Genomic DNA, 17,127 nt, shown 5'->3' with positions numbered 1-17,127 from the left:
CTGCCCAGCCTCTGAAATGCCTAAGTGCTCAGTTTAACTTCAGAGGCGGTATTAGCCAAAACGGACATCTGAGGGAAAGCCACAGGGTTGAGGTAACTTGGCTGCAATAAGCAAAGTGGCCGTACTCTCTGTTGCAAGGCAGCAGTAGGTGTTGGGTGGAGTATAAATAAAATAACCTCCCATTGTTTTCTCCGACACATAATTGCCTTTAAGGAGAGGAGTGGCGTTGGCGGCACAGCAGCCCCTGCCCTCACGCACGGGGCGGTCTGCCGGGCATCGCCGTCCTGGGGAGCGAGGGAGGCGGGAGCTTGTCCGGGCTGTGCTCTGGGTGACGGAGCGTTTCGGGTGGGCAGTATTCCTCTGAATCACCAGCGTGAATGACTCCAGGCTATTACTACAACATATGAAAAGCAAGCATCACATCCCCGAAACTTAACAGGGCAGCGGCTAACCCAGAAAATGCGGAAGAGTGGTGACTTTTTAAGGAGCGATTCAAAGTAAAAATAGCACATAGGACTGCAGAAGCGATTTCTGTTTCAGGGGACAAGGTCACGGTGCCAAGTCTGAATACAAGGTAGAGAGGCTTGAGGACGATCAGCGTGGCCAGTTCGCAACACGCAGCCTGGCGACGCTGTCTGCAGGCAGAGCGTGGCAGAGCAGCACAGACAAACAAGTGTTGAGGGAGCAGCTTTGTGGGGGGACAGGACCAAAAACCAGACACTCACGTGAGCAGCCCGAGTAGCCGAAGGGTAAAGCATCTGGCGTGTTGGGTATGTTACCTGGGGCAGGGTTAAGAACATAAAAGGCAGAGGTCACTGGCACACAGCAGCGTTTATTACTGATCTCTCAAACTCATCCAATTGCATTAAAACCTAGTGAAATGTCAAGGAACTAAACAGTAATAAATTACAAAAACAAAGCCAAAACCCCCTCCCTTCTGAGCTTACTTGAAAAGTAAGTCGTACTTTCCATTATAAAAAACTGAGAAGATGAGTGTACTCAGCATTCGATGAGATCAGTATCATTAAATAAACGAGAACTGTTTGTATTTTCAGTTTCCCAAGCTCTCTATCAATTACTAGTGCAAGTTCCAGCTGAAACAAAATTACTTTGCTGCAAGATAAACTTGCTAAGTTTGAGAGGTGCCAATTTCACCTGGGCTCCAGGCTTCACAAGTACCTTCTCTGTGCTCACGTACCGTCAGGCACATCCTGATGCCTGCCTCCGTTACCGACCGGCGCGGGGTTCATACCGAGAGCGGGCAGCCTGTACAGGTAGGGTCTGTCAGGCACTGGTTACCAGTCGTGCTCCGTCCTTCAGGACGCTCAATGAAAGCACTTAAATGTTCCTTTTAACCGTGATCCTACCTGTATTTGAGAAAACTTCTGGGGTAGAAATTCTGTAATACCTACTACTTAGGTATCTGGTAACTTCCTGTTCTTGGTTGTTTTTGTAAGTACAAATAAAGCTACTGTCCTTGGGTGTGTGTCTACTGCAGACAGCGAATCGTGCCGGCTCGGACACCTTTAATTGAGTGAGGCATGCCTTACATACCAGATAGTTTTGGTTTATGTACAGAAGTTAGTTTGTGTATTTTCTTCTAACAAGCTGCTTGTTTCTTTCAGGAATAAAAGAAATCCCTAAGCCATCAGAGCTGCTCAAAGGCGTTCACAACAACTAAAACTGCTTTACTTTCTGCTCGTTTGCACCAGACGAAGGTTCGGTCTGACAGTGAGAAAGGCTGGGGAAGACATTAAGGACGTGGAAGCACGAAGATGATGGAAAAGACCGTCTCAACCTCACCGTAAAGAACGCGGTGACCTGTGTCCCTAATCTGCCACTAACACCTGTGTACAAACGTTATTTGTACTTTTCCATGCACTTACTTTTTGCTCAGAAGAGCACGGTATGCCTTGCTTTTGTGCGCTTCCACTTTCCTTGACGCGACTAACTCCCCTTCTCCTGCCAGTCCTGGAGCGATCTAAGAGACAAAGGAAGAAGTCTGAAACCTTTCCCTCTGCGCTATTGGCCATGTTCTCCTCTCCTGTCTGCTCCTGCTGAGAAGTGAGCGCGGTGCAGATCTAAGTCCCACATGTACCGAATGGCTGGGTTCAATACCGACAGACTGACAGACAGACTGACAGACTGCCCTTTTAGCTACTGCTGCCTATTGAGGATGAAGCAAACCCCAGAAACCACCTTCATGGGGAACATTAAAAATCCCTCACTGAAAACCGCTTCCCTGACATCTGCCTCGGTGTGGGAAGCTGAAACCCAAAGTTAAATGACTTAAGTCACTCCCGATGCACAGCTCCTCAAACTGGCAAATACCAGAGCTGTTATCTAGTTCAGCGAAACGATGGGGCAAACGCCAATTTTAAAGAACGCTGTTCACCTCAGAGTTATGTATTTTCAGCTGAGCCCGTATAAGCCCCCAAACCAGCCACGAGTATTTATTTGCTGTGCTTGAAAATGTCAAGAACTTGGTCTATTTTCATATAGAAAAACTTAGTATGAAAATAGCTCGCAGATTAAGCTTCATTATCAGACCAACCTTCCGCTGACAATTTTTGCTCCTTGCAGGACCACTGAAATGATCTCAGAATGATTTGGTATTAATAGTAACTAAGTAGTTGTCTAAGCAACATAGTGCAGAGAATCATAGGGGCAGTTTTAAACTATGCAGTCAGAAGGTGCTAGCTCTTCATCGTCGGCTTCTTGCTTTGCTTTGTTTCTGCAGACGTAGATTTCTATTCAAATAATACATATCGTAAGGAAATGTTTAATGGCGAAAGAACACTGTAGGCTATGTGTACCCATGAAATAAACCGAAGTGGAACTTTCTGAATCCTGTCTATCTGTACTGGAAACGCCTGGCGCGTACCTGACAGGCTGGAGGGGGCTGCTCGGGTGGTGTGGTGCTGCCTTGTTTCAGACGGCCCGTTCCTCTACGTCAGTCTTCACAAGTAACGGAGTAGCGTCAGGTCCCTCTTCTCGCTCCCGATGCCCGTCCTCCACTCGATGCCGCGATGTCAGAGCTGACCTCACGCTCTTCGTAACGCGGAGAAGGAAGTGTGAAGCTGCTCACGGCGCTGCTCTCTGCGTGTGTCCGGCCTAAGGCGGGCCTGCAGCTGCAGAAGCCAAGCAAGAGTTTGCACCATCAAACACCACTCACTTCAGCCTAGCTCTATAGAAGGAGGTTTTAATTAGTTAAAAATTAAATATCCTTGTTTGAATGAGGAGTGCCTTGTCCCTCTGAAATCAACAATGACTAGATAATTACTAATAATATTTATAATTACTAATAATTACTAAGATAACCCCCCTCATTTCTGTATAGCGTTAGATAGAAGGTACCTACACCTTCAGTAAAGGGCTAACATACTAATGACACAGCATAGCGTCGCAGCGTATTCCATCCCAATACATAAATAATTTTAGTTACACTGCCATCTAATGCCTTTTCACCTTTGGTGACCTAAACAACAAAAAGACAGAAAAGAGGAAGAACAACACCTCTGTTTAACGCCATCCTAGTGTTACCTGTGCCTAACCGTGCCGTTATCCCGACTGGAGGAGACGCAGAGTACTTTGCTGCCTTACCCTGGTCCTTGCCGCGAGCCCAGCCGGGCCTGGCTGGCAGCGTAGCACAAGCAGCTCGGAAGAAGCTGCGACCAGCAGAACCAGGAGTCGGTAACGGGCGTCCTTACTGCGCACTTACTGCCTTACTTCAGCCACCGCGAGGGCTGCAGCGTACGTACGCACCGCCCCAGCCAGTGCCGCCCCACCAGCCAGTGCCGCCTGAACTCTGACTTAAGACCACGCAACAGCGTAACGCAAGCAGCGAACGCCCTGGAAGGCCGGAACCACGCAGGCTCTGAACAGTGGGAGCTGTTGGGCGTGGCGGTACCCTTTCATGACAAAGGCTGTGATTAGGCAAACGAGCCGTTTTGCACATACAGCTGGCACGATGGTGAATCGGAAACCACCGTGATTGTTCCCCACGCGGGAAGCGACTGGTAACAGACACGCTGTTTAAAAGGACGCCCAGTTTGCTACTAGGAAGGACAGATGCCAGCACTGTATTGCGTAGCAAAGATCAGCTTCTCTCAGGCTTGTTGGAGTATTTTAAGACTTCCCTACGCTGTAAATGCTACAGGGCTGATGGTCATAACAACACATTTTACCCACAGGTAACACAAAGCAATAGACACTTGCCAAAAAGCTGAATTACACTGGCAGATGAAGCGTAATGGCCATTTGGGGCTGGCTTTGTTTTCAAACCAGATTTATTTAAAAAGCAAATCTAGTATTTTTTATTATAAAGGTAAATGCTATTTGCTGCAGTCTCAGCTATTGCCTCTTCTCTGTTGAACTGAAACTGATTTGCCTAACGTTATTTCTGCTGGAGTTTACAGAAACAGAGTTTTCTCCTTTACTCATCTCTGTAAATGCTAGTTATCCCCCTAATTATGAACAGTATACTCCAGGTAATTTTTCACCTCCATTTCAGGTATGTCCACTAAGACGTCTGCATTTTTTCAGGAACAAATTAGAAAAATCAAAGGCAGTGTTTACTTCATAGATTTACAACCCTCCACACACCGCCCTATTAGACTGTCTTCATCAGCAGTTATTAACTAAACCCCGCTGCCGGAACAGATTTGATAGCGTGCAGGGTTTCTTGTTTTTACACTGAAGAGCAGGAGGAAATTGTCTTCTGGTTTCTGTCACTGACCTCCCCACACAGCTCAGTGTGCAACACAAAACAGTTTCTCTGCCTCAGCTGTAAAATAAAAGCCAAGTAGAGCCCTGGTTCGGAAGCTACCGACACCTCTAGCGTTCTGCCCGAAGAGTCAACACAGCCTCTGAATACCGCGTCAAGGTAACTCACCTTGGAGCACTCTGCCGGTGTTCTTCCCTATCTTCTCTCTCCATTTCATTACCTTTAATTGTGGGCATTTGAAACCTGAAGAAAGAAAAATACAGCTGGTGATCAAGACAGGAATCACTTTTCACTGCTCCTGCCTTCTAGGAGTTCTTAGTCCATCATTCAAATAAAAAACCACAGTAAACAAATCTGACATTTTAGGGCGACCCTTCCACGTCTGTGAAACTCGCTGCTTGCTCAAGCAACCACCATGTGTTTGTACATCAGACAGCACCACAGGAGCAGGCAGAGGGGAAACGCAAACACGGTCCAGAACAGCGGGACAAGCTCAGTGCTGCGCTCCCGGGCCTTACCGAAACGCGGGAAGAGGCAAGCCATACATAAGGCCAAGGAGAGCATGCCTGGAAGATGATCCTGTCTACTAGAACAGAGATCGTGCAACTTCACAACAAGGATGGGAGACATCACTCAGAGTTTTCAGGACAAGTAACAAAATACGATACCGCCAACGTTTATCATTCAACTCAACATTTCAGTCAGAACACTTGCAAGGCTTACCGGTGGTGGCGTCTCTCGCTCGCTTCCTACACCACCCAGGAACTCATCTGCTCTGAAAATGAGTAAGCGGGACCTGCCTGCGGAGCACTTCATCCCATCCTAAAGGCTTCGCCAGCGGGTAACAGGAGGCCGTGCGCTGCCAGCGCAGGGGAGGGAGCCGGGCAGGGCAGAAGTACAGACCCTACAGGGCAGGGATCTGTGGAAGTACTGAGACACAAACCTTACTGTGATTTGACATGAGGCATTTTTAAAATAGTGACACTCCCATGGTAACAACAGAACAGCCACCACAACCATCACAAATTCTCTGAAGTATTTACTGGGAAAGTGCACTGAAAAGAATCTAGGAACTGTGCCTCAAACTGCCGAGGATTCAGGTGAAATTTTATTCTTACGTTTCAGAAGATTTAAAATGCCTCTTCCTAGTAAAATCTTATGCCAAGAATACCAACCAACCGCTTGCTTTAATACAGCATTTCAGTTACCAGGGAAACACGGTTGTAGGGAAAAAAGATGAAAAAAAAAGGTTCTACCCGAGTTGTATCTTCTGTTGGATGAACACATACACAAAATACATATAACAAGATCCTAAACTACTCAAACACCACACACAAAGTAAGCGCGTTGCATATACCACCACCTCCTCTCGGGCTGCTCTTGGTCTAGCAGGCAGGCTCCTTTCTTCTCCCTTCCCTAGCCCCAACTCCTACCTCCTCTCCTCCACAGCCCCAGTGTCACACTGCAACGCGCTGCACAGGCCTTTTCTTGTCGATTCCCTCCTCCTTCCATCCATCACAATGTTACTTTTTTTTCTAAACCACCAGAGCCCTCCTAACATCTTCAACCCCCTCCTTTGCCTCCTCACCACCCAGCTTGGGCAGACAGCTACGAGGAGCTTCGACATCCAGATCATCCCTCGATACAGAAAGACATCAATTCTGGAAGAAGGAGCAGAAGCGTCGGTGGGAATTTCAAACTACAGAACAACACGTAAGTCCAGCCGCAGTCACAAACATCCAAGCAGCCCTGGTCAGAACCAGCAAAGGCCCAAGTAGAAGCACACACTGTCCCAGCAGTACTGTAAGCAACTGAATTTTAAAACCACTGCTCAAGCAAGAAGTCTGACAAACTTATTTTTTTAAACTGTTTGGAATTTAACAACATACAGGTAGTAATCCATAAACCTTAACACCATCTGGGCTGAGTCTCGAGGCTCTTCCTCTCTTTGACCGACCTCGTTTCCGCAGTCTGTCTTCTTGGCTAGGTTTCGTCGTCCATACGCTGCCAAGAGAAGAAGAGACAAACAATTAATATAAAGAAAGCAACATTCAAAACGCTAATGCAATAAGCCAACCAGGGAAAAGCGGTAACTCATCTCCAGACTTCACACTGGACAAGGCTGCCTGTAACCACCCTGCTCAGTTGAACAACTCCGTCTCTCCACCCCGCCACCACAAAAAGCAGGGCTCACAGACAGGAGACCGAACGGAGCAGTCCGCACCTGCTTCAAGTCCTACACTCTCCCATATTTGTGCCTTAGTTGATAATAACTAATTACAGTTGTGGTTTTTCCAACCGCTGTTCCCTCCCTCACATCGTGAAACACATGCTCCTCACAGATTTTAACGTTCCAAAAGGTGTGACGTGTTTTTCCCTCATTAAAAAGAAATCTCATTAGGCGGACTTACAGACCGTTAAGCATCAACACAATTTCAGCTTCTGCAATACAAAGTTACAGAACTTAATCGTTCTATAATGTAATGATGAAGCTGTAAATGACAAACTTTTATCCAGCATCCACCATATATTTTCTGCCATCATTAAATATGTTAAAAAAAAAAACTTTTGTGCCCTTTACGGTATGTAGTTTTAGGGCAAGAAAAAAATAGATGCAATAGAAAATCTAGGTAACAAACCTGATGCCCCACAGCGTACCAGGCTCCTAAGAACAGCAGATACCACTCACCGACTCCGAACTAAACAACGATCGTACACTAAACGATGGTTCATCACAGAAAGAATTAACCCACATACATCATTTTAAACTACCAGATATGTAAAGGTCAAGGCCTTTCACTGCACTCCTTGGAAGAAACACTACTGTCATCCTCAAACATACATTGTAAAATGTAAACGTTAATATAGTTCACCAGTAAATACCAAGTGTGAATAACAAAGGGTATCAAAACGGGATCTGAACGCAACGCGTAACAGCATTATTTCATACCGCTGGCTAAAATGCTGCCTCTCCACGAGTTTCATTTCTGCCATTTCCAGCCCCCGCGTCCTGTTCTGTACCCCAGGAACGGGGAGGGACGCCGAGGCAACGTGGGATTACGTCCTTCTAGAAGGTGGCTACAGAAAACAGTTAAAATACTCAAGTACCTGATGACGCCGTCCATCTGTAAGGTGGAAAAATGAGCCAGCAGGGATGTGTGCTTTGTCACAGTCACAATGATCATCTTCAGTCTGCTACGAAGAAACTCCTTCAGGCTACGTATTCAATATAACGTTCAGGAATAAAGCATTAAAATTGTCAGAACACCACAACTTTAATCTCTCAGGTTTTTTTGAATGCTACGGCCTCCTCCTCTGATTGCTGGGCACACGAGAAAAAGCACTATGAACAAAAACCAGATGAACGGGTTCACGCCTGCATCACCTCTGGTTTTTAGTACAAAACCCACAAGTTCGCTGGCTACAAGCCCGCTGGAAATCCTTGATGAAGAGTTCATTTAACATCACACTGTCTTCTTAAAGTTTTTAATCTACTACTGATGCCATAATTCAAGTATTCTAAAAAGAGAGGGAAATTAAGACAGCAGTATTTTTAGTATTTCATTTTGCAAGCTGTTCTTATTACACAGATAAAACGACAAAACCTACCTGGCTTTTCCCAAAATAAGTGAGAAGCTTTATATTCTCTTTACTTAAAGGAAAAAATTTCAAAGGAATGTCAGTATCGCATTCGATAATTATTTTACAAATAAGCGCAAATACGTTACCTGTAACTTTAAAGGGTCAGTCAAATAAAACCCCAGTACTCTCCCCTCGTAGTCTGATAAACACACCTCAAGTAACCTGTTTACTTGAAATGTTATTACATGTTAACTAGTGAATAATGTAATTAAAAATATTAGGCAAATTTACACAGAATGACTTTCCTAAACACCATAAATGAAAAGCAAACTCCAAAAAATTTGGAGTGCAAGAGATGCGTTTTATTTTATGTCCGTTACGATGAGTAACACATTTAGAAATAATAATCCCACATAACAGTGACAATCTTATTTTACAGCGTGTACATCATTTTTTACAGCCACATAAAACACGTATTTTTCTAAGAGATTTCCCAAATTTAACTTTCTGAAGTTTAGAAATATAAAAAAAATTTATTCTCAAGGAACTGATTCTCATCTGGTGCAAAAACAAAATATGAACATTATCTGAAACACAAAGCCACAATATAGCATGAAGTTACAATTTATCATGTGAACAGCTGTGTGCAAACATGAAGCAACTAAAAAAGTAAAAAATACACATTATATGCATAACATTTATGAACAGGTTTTTCATTAAATAGCCCTAGACCAGCTTGTTATATTAAGCGCCATTTGATTTGCAGCATGCTAACACAAAGCATTGTTTAAAGGGATGCATATTTTAAATGTATACACTGTAAACTGAAGATCCACCTCCAAACTCTAGTGGCAGCATATTTTTCTGGTTAAATACTGCATATATACTTTCTTACAGATTGAAAATGCATGTTTATAGTATGGTATAGAATTTTTTTAAAGAATTGATTAAAAGGTGCAATTTTATGTCTATATGGAAAATTTCATATTAGGAGGTAGGACAATAATAGTCATACCTGTTAAGAACACTGCCCTAGGAACTTCTAAGTACTCTGAATTTTAATAAAATAAAAACCCCTACATTTTCCAACTTTGTTTTTAATATTCTTTTTAGAGAAGATTTTAAAGTAGCAAGAAAAAAAAATTAGTGTTGAGTCACAACACTATGAGCTGCATCCATTTTATCCTTTAAAAAAAAAAAAAGGTCAAATTCGAAGTTAATTTTGTTATATGTGCCATACCGAACAACATTCAACTGTAGTTTCAGATAAAAAAGGGAAATTATATACATACACATCTTTAACCCTAGCACCAGAACACCACCTTTGAGATCATAACATAATGCTATATTTTAAACATCATATCCTGCAATGAAATAGGTTAGCAGCTTTGAAAACCATTAAAAAATTACTTGTTGGACCTAAACTAATAAAGGAAACAAAAAAGTTTCCCAATGAAATGTTGTTTTTAAAAAAAAAAAAAAAAAAAAAAAAGGGACACCCCCCCCAGATTTGACCAGTTCTGGAATTTAACTTCCAGGCACGATTTAAAAACGTTATGCTCAAGTGACTGACTAATACTCTCCTTTCAAAACTGCACAAGAAGTTAAGACTCGGTTGCCTTTGCAAACAATTTGTAAATAACCCCGCCATGTATCTGAACTGTTTTCATATTGGAGACAAATGCTGTTACTGACAAAATGGGTAACACAATCCTCTTCGTTTCGTCTTCTATAGCTTAACAATGTGTAACACTACCAATCTGAAGACATTCATCCATCTTTCTGCAAATTTAAGACATTCATCCATCCTTCTGCATTCTATAGTGCTCTTTAGGTTCTGATAAGCAACAATCATAGGGCTATGAGATCCCCTGTCAACCCTAATACTTTTAAGACTTTTAATACAAAGAATGTAAAGTTATGATTTAATATCAAGCTTTGAAACCAGGAGAAACAGTTCATGAGATTTTTTTTTTTCCCCAATTAGCATATCACAGTTTCTAAATTGCTTCCTTCTTGAGATCATATATTACATTATGGCCTCTTTGTGGTGCCTCATTATATGCTGATTTTTTTCAGATGGCCTACGGAATCCCTTTTTGCAATACTCACACCTATGTGGATAGTCTTTCGTGTGTATTGATATTACGTGTCGTTTAAAGCCTGACGCATCCGTAGTGCTATATTCACAATACTGGCATTGATAAACTTTTCTTCCACTGTGGGTCTTCATGTGCTTCTTAAGTTCATTTTGCTGCCTAAATCCTCTTTTACATCTTTTGCATTTAAAAGGCAGGTCCTTGGTGTGAACTGAGAGGATATGCCCACTAAGTACAAAAGGATCTGATGTTTTAAAGTCACAGTGTCTACACTGATGTATCTTTTTACCTTTATGGGTTTCACTATGCTTTTTGAGCTCAGACGGACGATGGAAGCCTTTCTCACATACCTCGCATTTGTGGGGAAAATCCTTTGTGTGAACTGAAATAATGTGTCGCTTCAGGTCACTTGAATTGGTGCTCTTATGGTCACAATGTGGACACTGATGGGTCTTATGCCCTTGAAATAACTCTGTGTGCTGCTGCAGTTCTTTTTCATCTGTAAACGCCTGGGGACAGTGCTCACATTTAAACGGCAGATCAGTCCCGTGTTTGGTTTTGATGTGAGTTTTCAGATTGGACTGATCAGCACACCTGAAGACACAGTGCTGACACTGGTATGGCTTTTCCCCCGTGTGGGTCCTCATATGCTTTTTCAGCTCTGATGGGTGGCGGAATCCTTTCCCACACTCCACACACACATGAGGGAAGTTCTTACTGTGAACTGCAAGGAGATGTCTATTGAGTAGTCCCTGCTCTGCAGTTTCATAGTCACAATATTTGCACTTGTGTAGCTTAGGCTCCTTGTCCCTCAGTATGAGTTTATTAGAACTCAACGGGCTTGCTTCTCTGTATCTTCTTGTATATTCTGTAAACTCATGGGTTTTATCAACTTTATTTATAAGTTTATGGCTTTCCAGATGATTGTGGAAACTTACTTTTTTGTTAGTTGTAAAGTCACAGTCTGTACACTGGTATTTCTTCTTGATCATATGATCTGGATGATTCTTCATATGCCTTTTCAAGAATCCTCTGGATTTAAATTTTTTCCCACAAATATGACAAGGGTAAACTGTTAAGGGCTGTCCATCAGGACCTATTATAACAGCTGTTTTTAAACAAACAAAAACAAGTTATGAAGGAAACAAATTTACTGATTAAGAACTTTTAAATCAGCCAACTGCTGTTCAGATTCATGCACTTACACTTGCAGCAGACAGAATGGTTCAGTAGTTTAAAAACAACCAATCCACAGCACCTATAGTTTATATAGTTTTGTTTTAGAAACTGCTCAAACAGATCAGTAATATCATACGCGCAGTGAATAGATCCACAATTACTTTTTAATAGCTTGCAAAATTCAAATGAATTGCATCAGCCCTAAGCGTACTGACTCTGAAGAGCAAAAATTATTACATTTTCTATGCACAGAATTGGAGGGGGGAAGGACACAGGAAATACGCAAATCATCATTTATAGTTTTTAATTCTGCATCAGCTTAAAAAAAATAAAAGGAATAGTACAGGAGTAAGTGCCACTCCATGACAATATGCATAACCATACAGTGTTTACCTGTTTGCCATTGCCTGGCCTCTCCTCTCCTCCTTTTCTTGGTTTTTTGTTTTAGCACTCTATTAGTGCTAATGCTATCACAAATCTGCAGGTATTGTGTTGCATTACCGTTTTTGTTTTCTAATCGTGTATCCAAGTTATTTCCTAGAAACAAAAATTAGACACCATAAAAAACCTTAAACAACTTTTTTCTTTGGGACTGATGACTGGAATTGCACAGCAGTATATCTACTTTTTTTAAAAAAAAATATTTCCCATTCCTCTACAAAGAACATATATAAAAAAGAAGAGTGCCAGTATAAAGCACTATCTAACTTTTTTGGCAAAAGTCAAGAGTATAGTTGTTTAAACATTGATTAATTTTCAAATATATTCCTTGATTTCTCATACTTCTCAAGACATTAATCTCTTATCAGCTATGCTGGTTGCTTCACTTAACCTGGTTTTACTTCTTAACAACTGCATTCTCTCTTTTCTGACTACAAAACTAGATTAAAAAACCTGGCAGATCCTCCCAACTTCCCCACCCACTCTGAAGGCCTACAACACACCTACAACTGTTTTCATTTCAAAATAGTAGAGAAAGACTGTGGAGTCCTTCAATATATACTTTATGGATAATTTTTTGCATTCACTGATTAGGAGAACTGACACAAAAATGTATATATTTTCAAAGACAGCAAGGTAGTTTTAAGGCTGTACCAAGCACGGTTACATGTTCTTACCTGCCGCTTGACCATCTTCGTATCTTCTGGGTAGTCTTCTTTCGTCTCCTGCAGAAAATGGTATTTCAGTCATTATAAATTAAAATTCTTTTTAAAGACGACGGCTTTGAAAGTCTGATAACGAGAGAAAACTAACTCGGCTAATAAGCAACAGCTTAACTATCTGAGCTGAGATGTGCAGTCCGCCATCAGTTCAGTATTTTGCAATTATGAGCCCCAGAAAATAAAATCACATCTTTGTGAACAGTTAATATCCACTAAAGCTGTGTTTGCACGCTTACCATGCTGACTGTCTTTCCCGCTTTTCGTAATTAATATGCTTGTTTCTGCAAACTTTTAACCTCATACATCACCTCAGATACCAATGCAGAAATGAGGTTAACTGAAATCCACAATTTGTTCTTGAGATCGAAGTACTTTATCTTTCTGGATAGGACCAGGCAGATAAGACGACTTGGACCTTGTCGGCCGCTCAGCACTCATCTATATGAGGCACTACAAAGTTCTGGGAGACGGAGCAGTAACACCTTACGAGCGTATTCCTCAGCTTGGACTGAAAGCGTTTACTGCTATGTGCCAAGGCTCGGTGGTTCTAAACCACTTTATCGGCCCAATGACTGCGCTCAGAAATATTACACCAATGAATTTTAACTAACTTGCTCACTTAATTATAACATAAACCATGGATGACCTGATACCCTCTTAACATAGATTTAACGTGCCAAAATCCCAGAAAAAAAAAATGAAATAAATGAATATTCAGAATTCGCAACATATCCTGATAAGACACTTCTACTATCTGAAGCGTGTCTGCAGAGAACAAATTACCTTTTCTCTTTTTGTTTCTAACCTGAAGGACTAACAGGCTTGCAACAGGCATATAAACTGAAATTATTAGGAACACGTATATACAATTATTCCTGCTAGTCCCTTTTAAAAGTTATTTCCCCTTCCTCCTAGCTAATGTAAAATACTTCAGGCTATTCTTTTTGTACGATCTTCAACAGCCAACTTAAACAACCATTAAACCCCACGCACTCTGTACATCTGAGCTGGAACCAAGAACAGTGTAAGAATTCTCCTAACAGCTTTCCTGTCTACTTCAAGATATAGCAATCCATTCATTGTATGCAAGACAATCAACCGCTAAAGTAATCTGTAACTGTTCGACACGCCAGCATTAGAAAAAAACCCCACCAATGTAAAAACGGAATTATTTTCTTCATATTGAACTGCAAACAAACTAAGGACCTTATGTGTAAAGGTCATGAGTGATGTCAAAACAATTTTTCACATCATTTAATCAACTCCACTAACTGACACTTCTAGAAGATCAGAAGGAACTGTTTCCAAACCCCTAGGGAAAGGTGAGAAATTATCACATTTGCACAGAGATTCTGTGAAGCTAGATTAGGGAGAAAACAATGGAAGGTATTTTCAGAAAATAAGCATACAGATTCCTACCGTAAGCAGCAGCCCAAGCAACAGGGACAAAAGTTTTATTCACACCAGCGTCTTCAAGCTGTGTGTCTGGAAGCGATGTAGCTTCTTCTTCACCTACAATAACTTCCATATAAACTTCATCTGCTATTTCAGCACAGCCTGGATTAAAGGAGAAGAACAGATCTTTAATTTTAATCTGCTCATCCTAAATTTTCCTTCATTTAATTTGCTCTCACTCTGATTGATACCCGTTATAAACTACTTTTCTTCCTTTGGCATTTAGAACCACCCCTTCCCTTAGGGGATCATTGTTTATTCAGACATTCCTTAAAGAGAGAAAACACATATCAATAAATATAAATCCAAAATGAATACCAACATAAATTCAAATATACAAACTTATAAACTTATAACTGATGACATTTATTTGTCACTTTGCCAGAAAGCTGATTAAACAAGGCAATTCACAGTAGGAAAACAGAAAAATGAGAAATTTGACTAACCTCATTAACTTCATCCATGGACATGTTAAATTTAATATAAATAATGAAATGATTGCATACAGTATGCACAATGTGCATTTATCCACATGACTTTAAAATAATTATAGCCTGCTCTTTATTTTTAGGGAAGATGAGCTTAGTTTTCTACTACTTCAGGCTGAAGAATCCTTCAGAAAAATTAAAAAAGTCCTTGAGAATGATGTTTATATTGTTGTACAAAACAGCATGAGAAACAAAAATGTTTCTTATTATGCTTACTAATATCTTCATCTTCTTGAGAAGAGTCCTTAACAGCCATGTAAACCATTTTTTCTCGCTGCATTCTACCAACACCTCCTTGTTCAATTACTCCAGCTACAGAATGTCCATTGTGAAAGTCACTCTCTGTGACAATTTCTGTCCCACCTTTAATAAAAAGAAGTTAAACACGTTAAGCAAACGTAGAAAAGTCACTGTTAGGAGCAATTTCAGATTTAAGTATTTTTTTCTTATTTACAACAATGCTATTTCATAAAACTCCAATTAAATATTTTGACATTCATGCCTGTCATAAAACCATACAACTTTGATACTTCGGGGCGGGTGAGGAAGAAGTTCTCTCAGTGTCTCCTGATGAATTTGAGACTGAACAACCACTATCCGAGACGGATCAAGAGCCTCTTAGGCATGCCAGCAGCGAACTTGGGTGCGACTGGAAACATACACCTGCCCATGCCCACCAACAAAATGACTGTAATTCTAATCTTGCCCAGAACACAGCCTTTAAATTCTCTCTTGAGATGTGAACAGCTAATTCTCATCCCTCTTCCTCTGCCCAAATCCTACTTACTCACTTTGCAAAATCAGATTCTTAGGTAATTTTTCCTACAAAGATTCTAATGCCTATGTCCCAGACTCATTACACAGGATTGAGCAGTAACGTATACCGGCGTCACACTCATCAAACCATGAGAGAGCAACTGCTAGTGCCAATTATTTCAACAGCAAGAACATTATCTAGAGAGACAGACTAGCAGGGATGTAAGGTGCTGCACCGAATCCCTGGAGACAACACAATCTGAAGAGTAGCAGTTGGAAAGAAGGAAATGAGAAGAACTGCCCGCACGGTCCTGCTCCAGGTGGCTCATGAGCTTTGGGCCACTGACTTCCCTGAACAGAGGCAAAAGAACAAGTTCCAACTTGGAACTTGATACTGATGCTTGAGTCAGAGAGAGGTGGCAGATAAATATTGATGCTTAGTCCTCCATGCATCTCAGGGACCGAACAGTGAGTAGAGAAGCTGCAGATTACGGCAGAACAAGCTAACACCTGGTATACCAAGAGTCCTTGTTCGCTACTACGAATGGGCCTGATGGAAAATGCTCAGCTAGGTGCTTGAGTACAAATCAAATACATTGATCCATCATTCCTTGTGTAAATGGGAGACTTTGCCAAACATCCTTGCCACCCAAGCCCATTTTTATATTTTTCGCCAGAAGTGGCTTTGCTGGGACATTTATCCAAGTACCCAGACTGCAATGCAAAGGGATGACTCCTAAGGACAGCCCTCCGCCCCACCCCCACGTACAAAAGGATCAAGAGAGTACTGCTAATGGGTAAACTTGAATTTTGGATAGTCTTTGTGAAGACTGTCATCTCTGTTTCTGTCTTCCTTAATGCTGAGCAGCAAACACACGTTATCAACACATTCAGCTCTTTCCAAGGGGAAGTACTCACCAGTAACGAACGGGGTAATTTGCCAGGACTATCTCCTGGCTATATCAGAAGCACTGAGAATAGCTCATGAGAACATCCCTGCTGTAAATTAGTTTTCAGCCAAAAGAGGTTCCGATTGTTCCTGCTGCTGCATTAGCAGTCTGTCCCACAAGACCGGCAACCTATCCCCAGAGGAAGAAACCCTCTTTCAAGAACAGGGCCTGGAAATTCACGTAGGAACTGGCAGATGAAACAGATGCCACAGTAGATAAGGGATGTTAAGATGCTGCTTCTCCAGATCCTTTCCCCATGGTCTCAGGAAGCACATGGTCTTCACAACCTCTTTCTTGTACTTAAAAGGAATTAAGGCTCAAATACCGAAAATCCCAGGGCCTTACAGAAATACTCACTGACCTTCAGCCAAATCAGGTACTGTCCATTCCAAATAGGACAGTAAAATATGTTAAGCTATTCTGGCAACCTTGTGAAGGACTTGAAGGCTCCAAAATCTACACTTACGCTGCAAAAGATACTGAGCAACTCGTAAGACAGTCTTAACTGATTCTGAACCTACCCTGAGGGACAGAGAAAACCAAAGACAACTGCCCTATGAGCTAGCAGTCTGATCATCCCTGGAACAATCCTTTTCTGCCATTAATTTGAGCTGAAAGTATTAGTTGTTTCTCAGAGAAGAAAAATAAAAGGCATCACACAGCCGAAAATTTCCTGAAGCAGGAGTTCATGCTACTTGAACAACGGCACCGGGATTGTTACTTATTGGA

The 17,127-nt window shown here is 41.7% G+C and overlaps 1 protein-coding gene across 18 annotated transcripts in view; it reads right to left on the bottom strand.

Moving 5' to 3' along the window:
* Positions 1–17,127, bottom strand: part of ZNF711 (zinc finger protein 711) — a 41,855-nt gene that overhangs the window by 1,636 nt on the left and 23,092 nt on the right. For 8 of the 18 annotated variants that reach the window (XM_082323217.1, XM_082323215.1, XM_082323216.1 and 5 more), the window contains 5 exons: positions 14,909–15,055; positions 14,169–14,306; positions 12,705–12,752; positions 11,980–12,123; positions 9,787–11,515 (listed from right to left, as the gene is read on the bottom strand). In XM_082323217.1, the coding sequence (XP_082179343.1) occupies positions 10,338–11,515; positions 11,980–12,123; positions 12,705–12,752; positions 14,169–14,306; positions 14,909–15,055 (1,655 nt within the window). In that variant the 3' untranslated portion in view covers positions 9,787–10,337. Of the gene's footprint in view, positions 1–8; positions 1,982–2,884; positions 3,132–4,894; positions 8,246–9,786; positions 11,516–11,979; positions 12,124–12,704; positions 12,753–14,168; positions 14,307–14,908; positions 15,056–17,127 lie in introns of those variants that run through there. The other 10 variants (XR_014229339.1, XR_014229341.1, XR_014229342.1 and 7 more) reach the window with 10 other exon arrangements.

Source organism: Platalea leucorodia (genome assembly GCF_965183815.1).
Source record: "Platalea leucorodia genome assembly, chromosome: 10".
In the NCBI taxonomy this organism is placed as follows: Eukaryota; Metazoa; Chordata; class Aves; order Pelecaniformes; family Threskiornithidae; genus Platalea; species Platalea leucorodia.
This window is presented reverse-complemented; position numbering and strand designations above follow the sequence as displayed.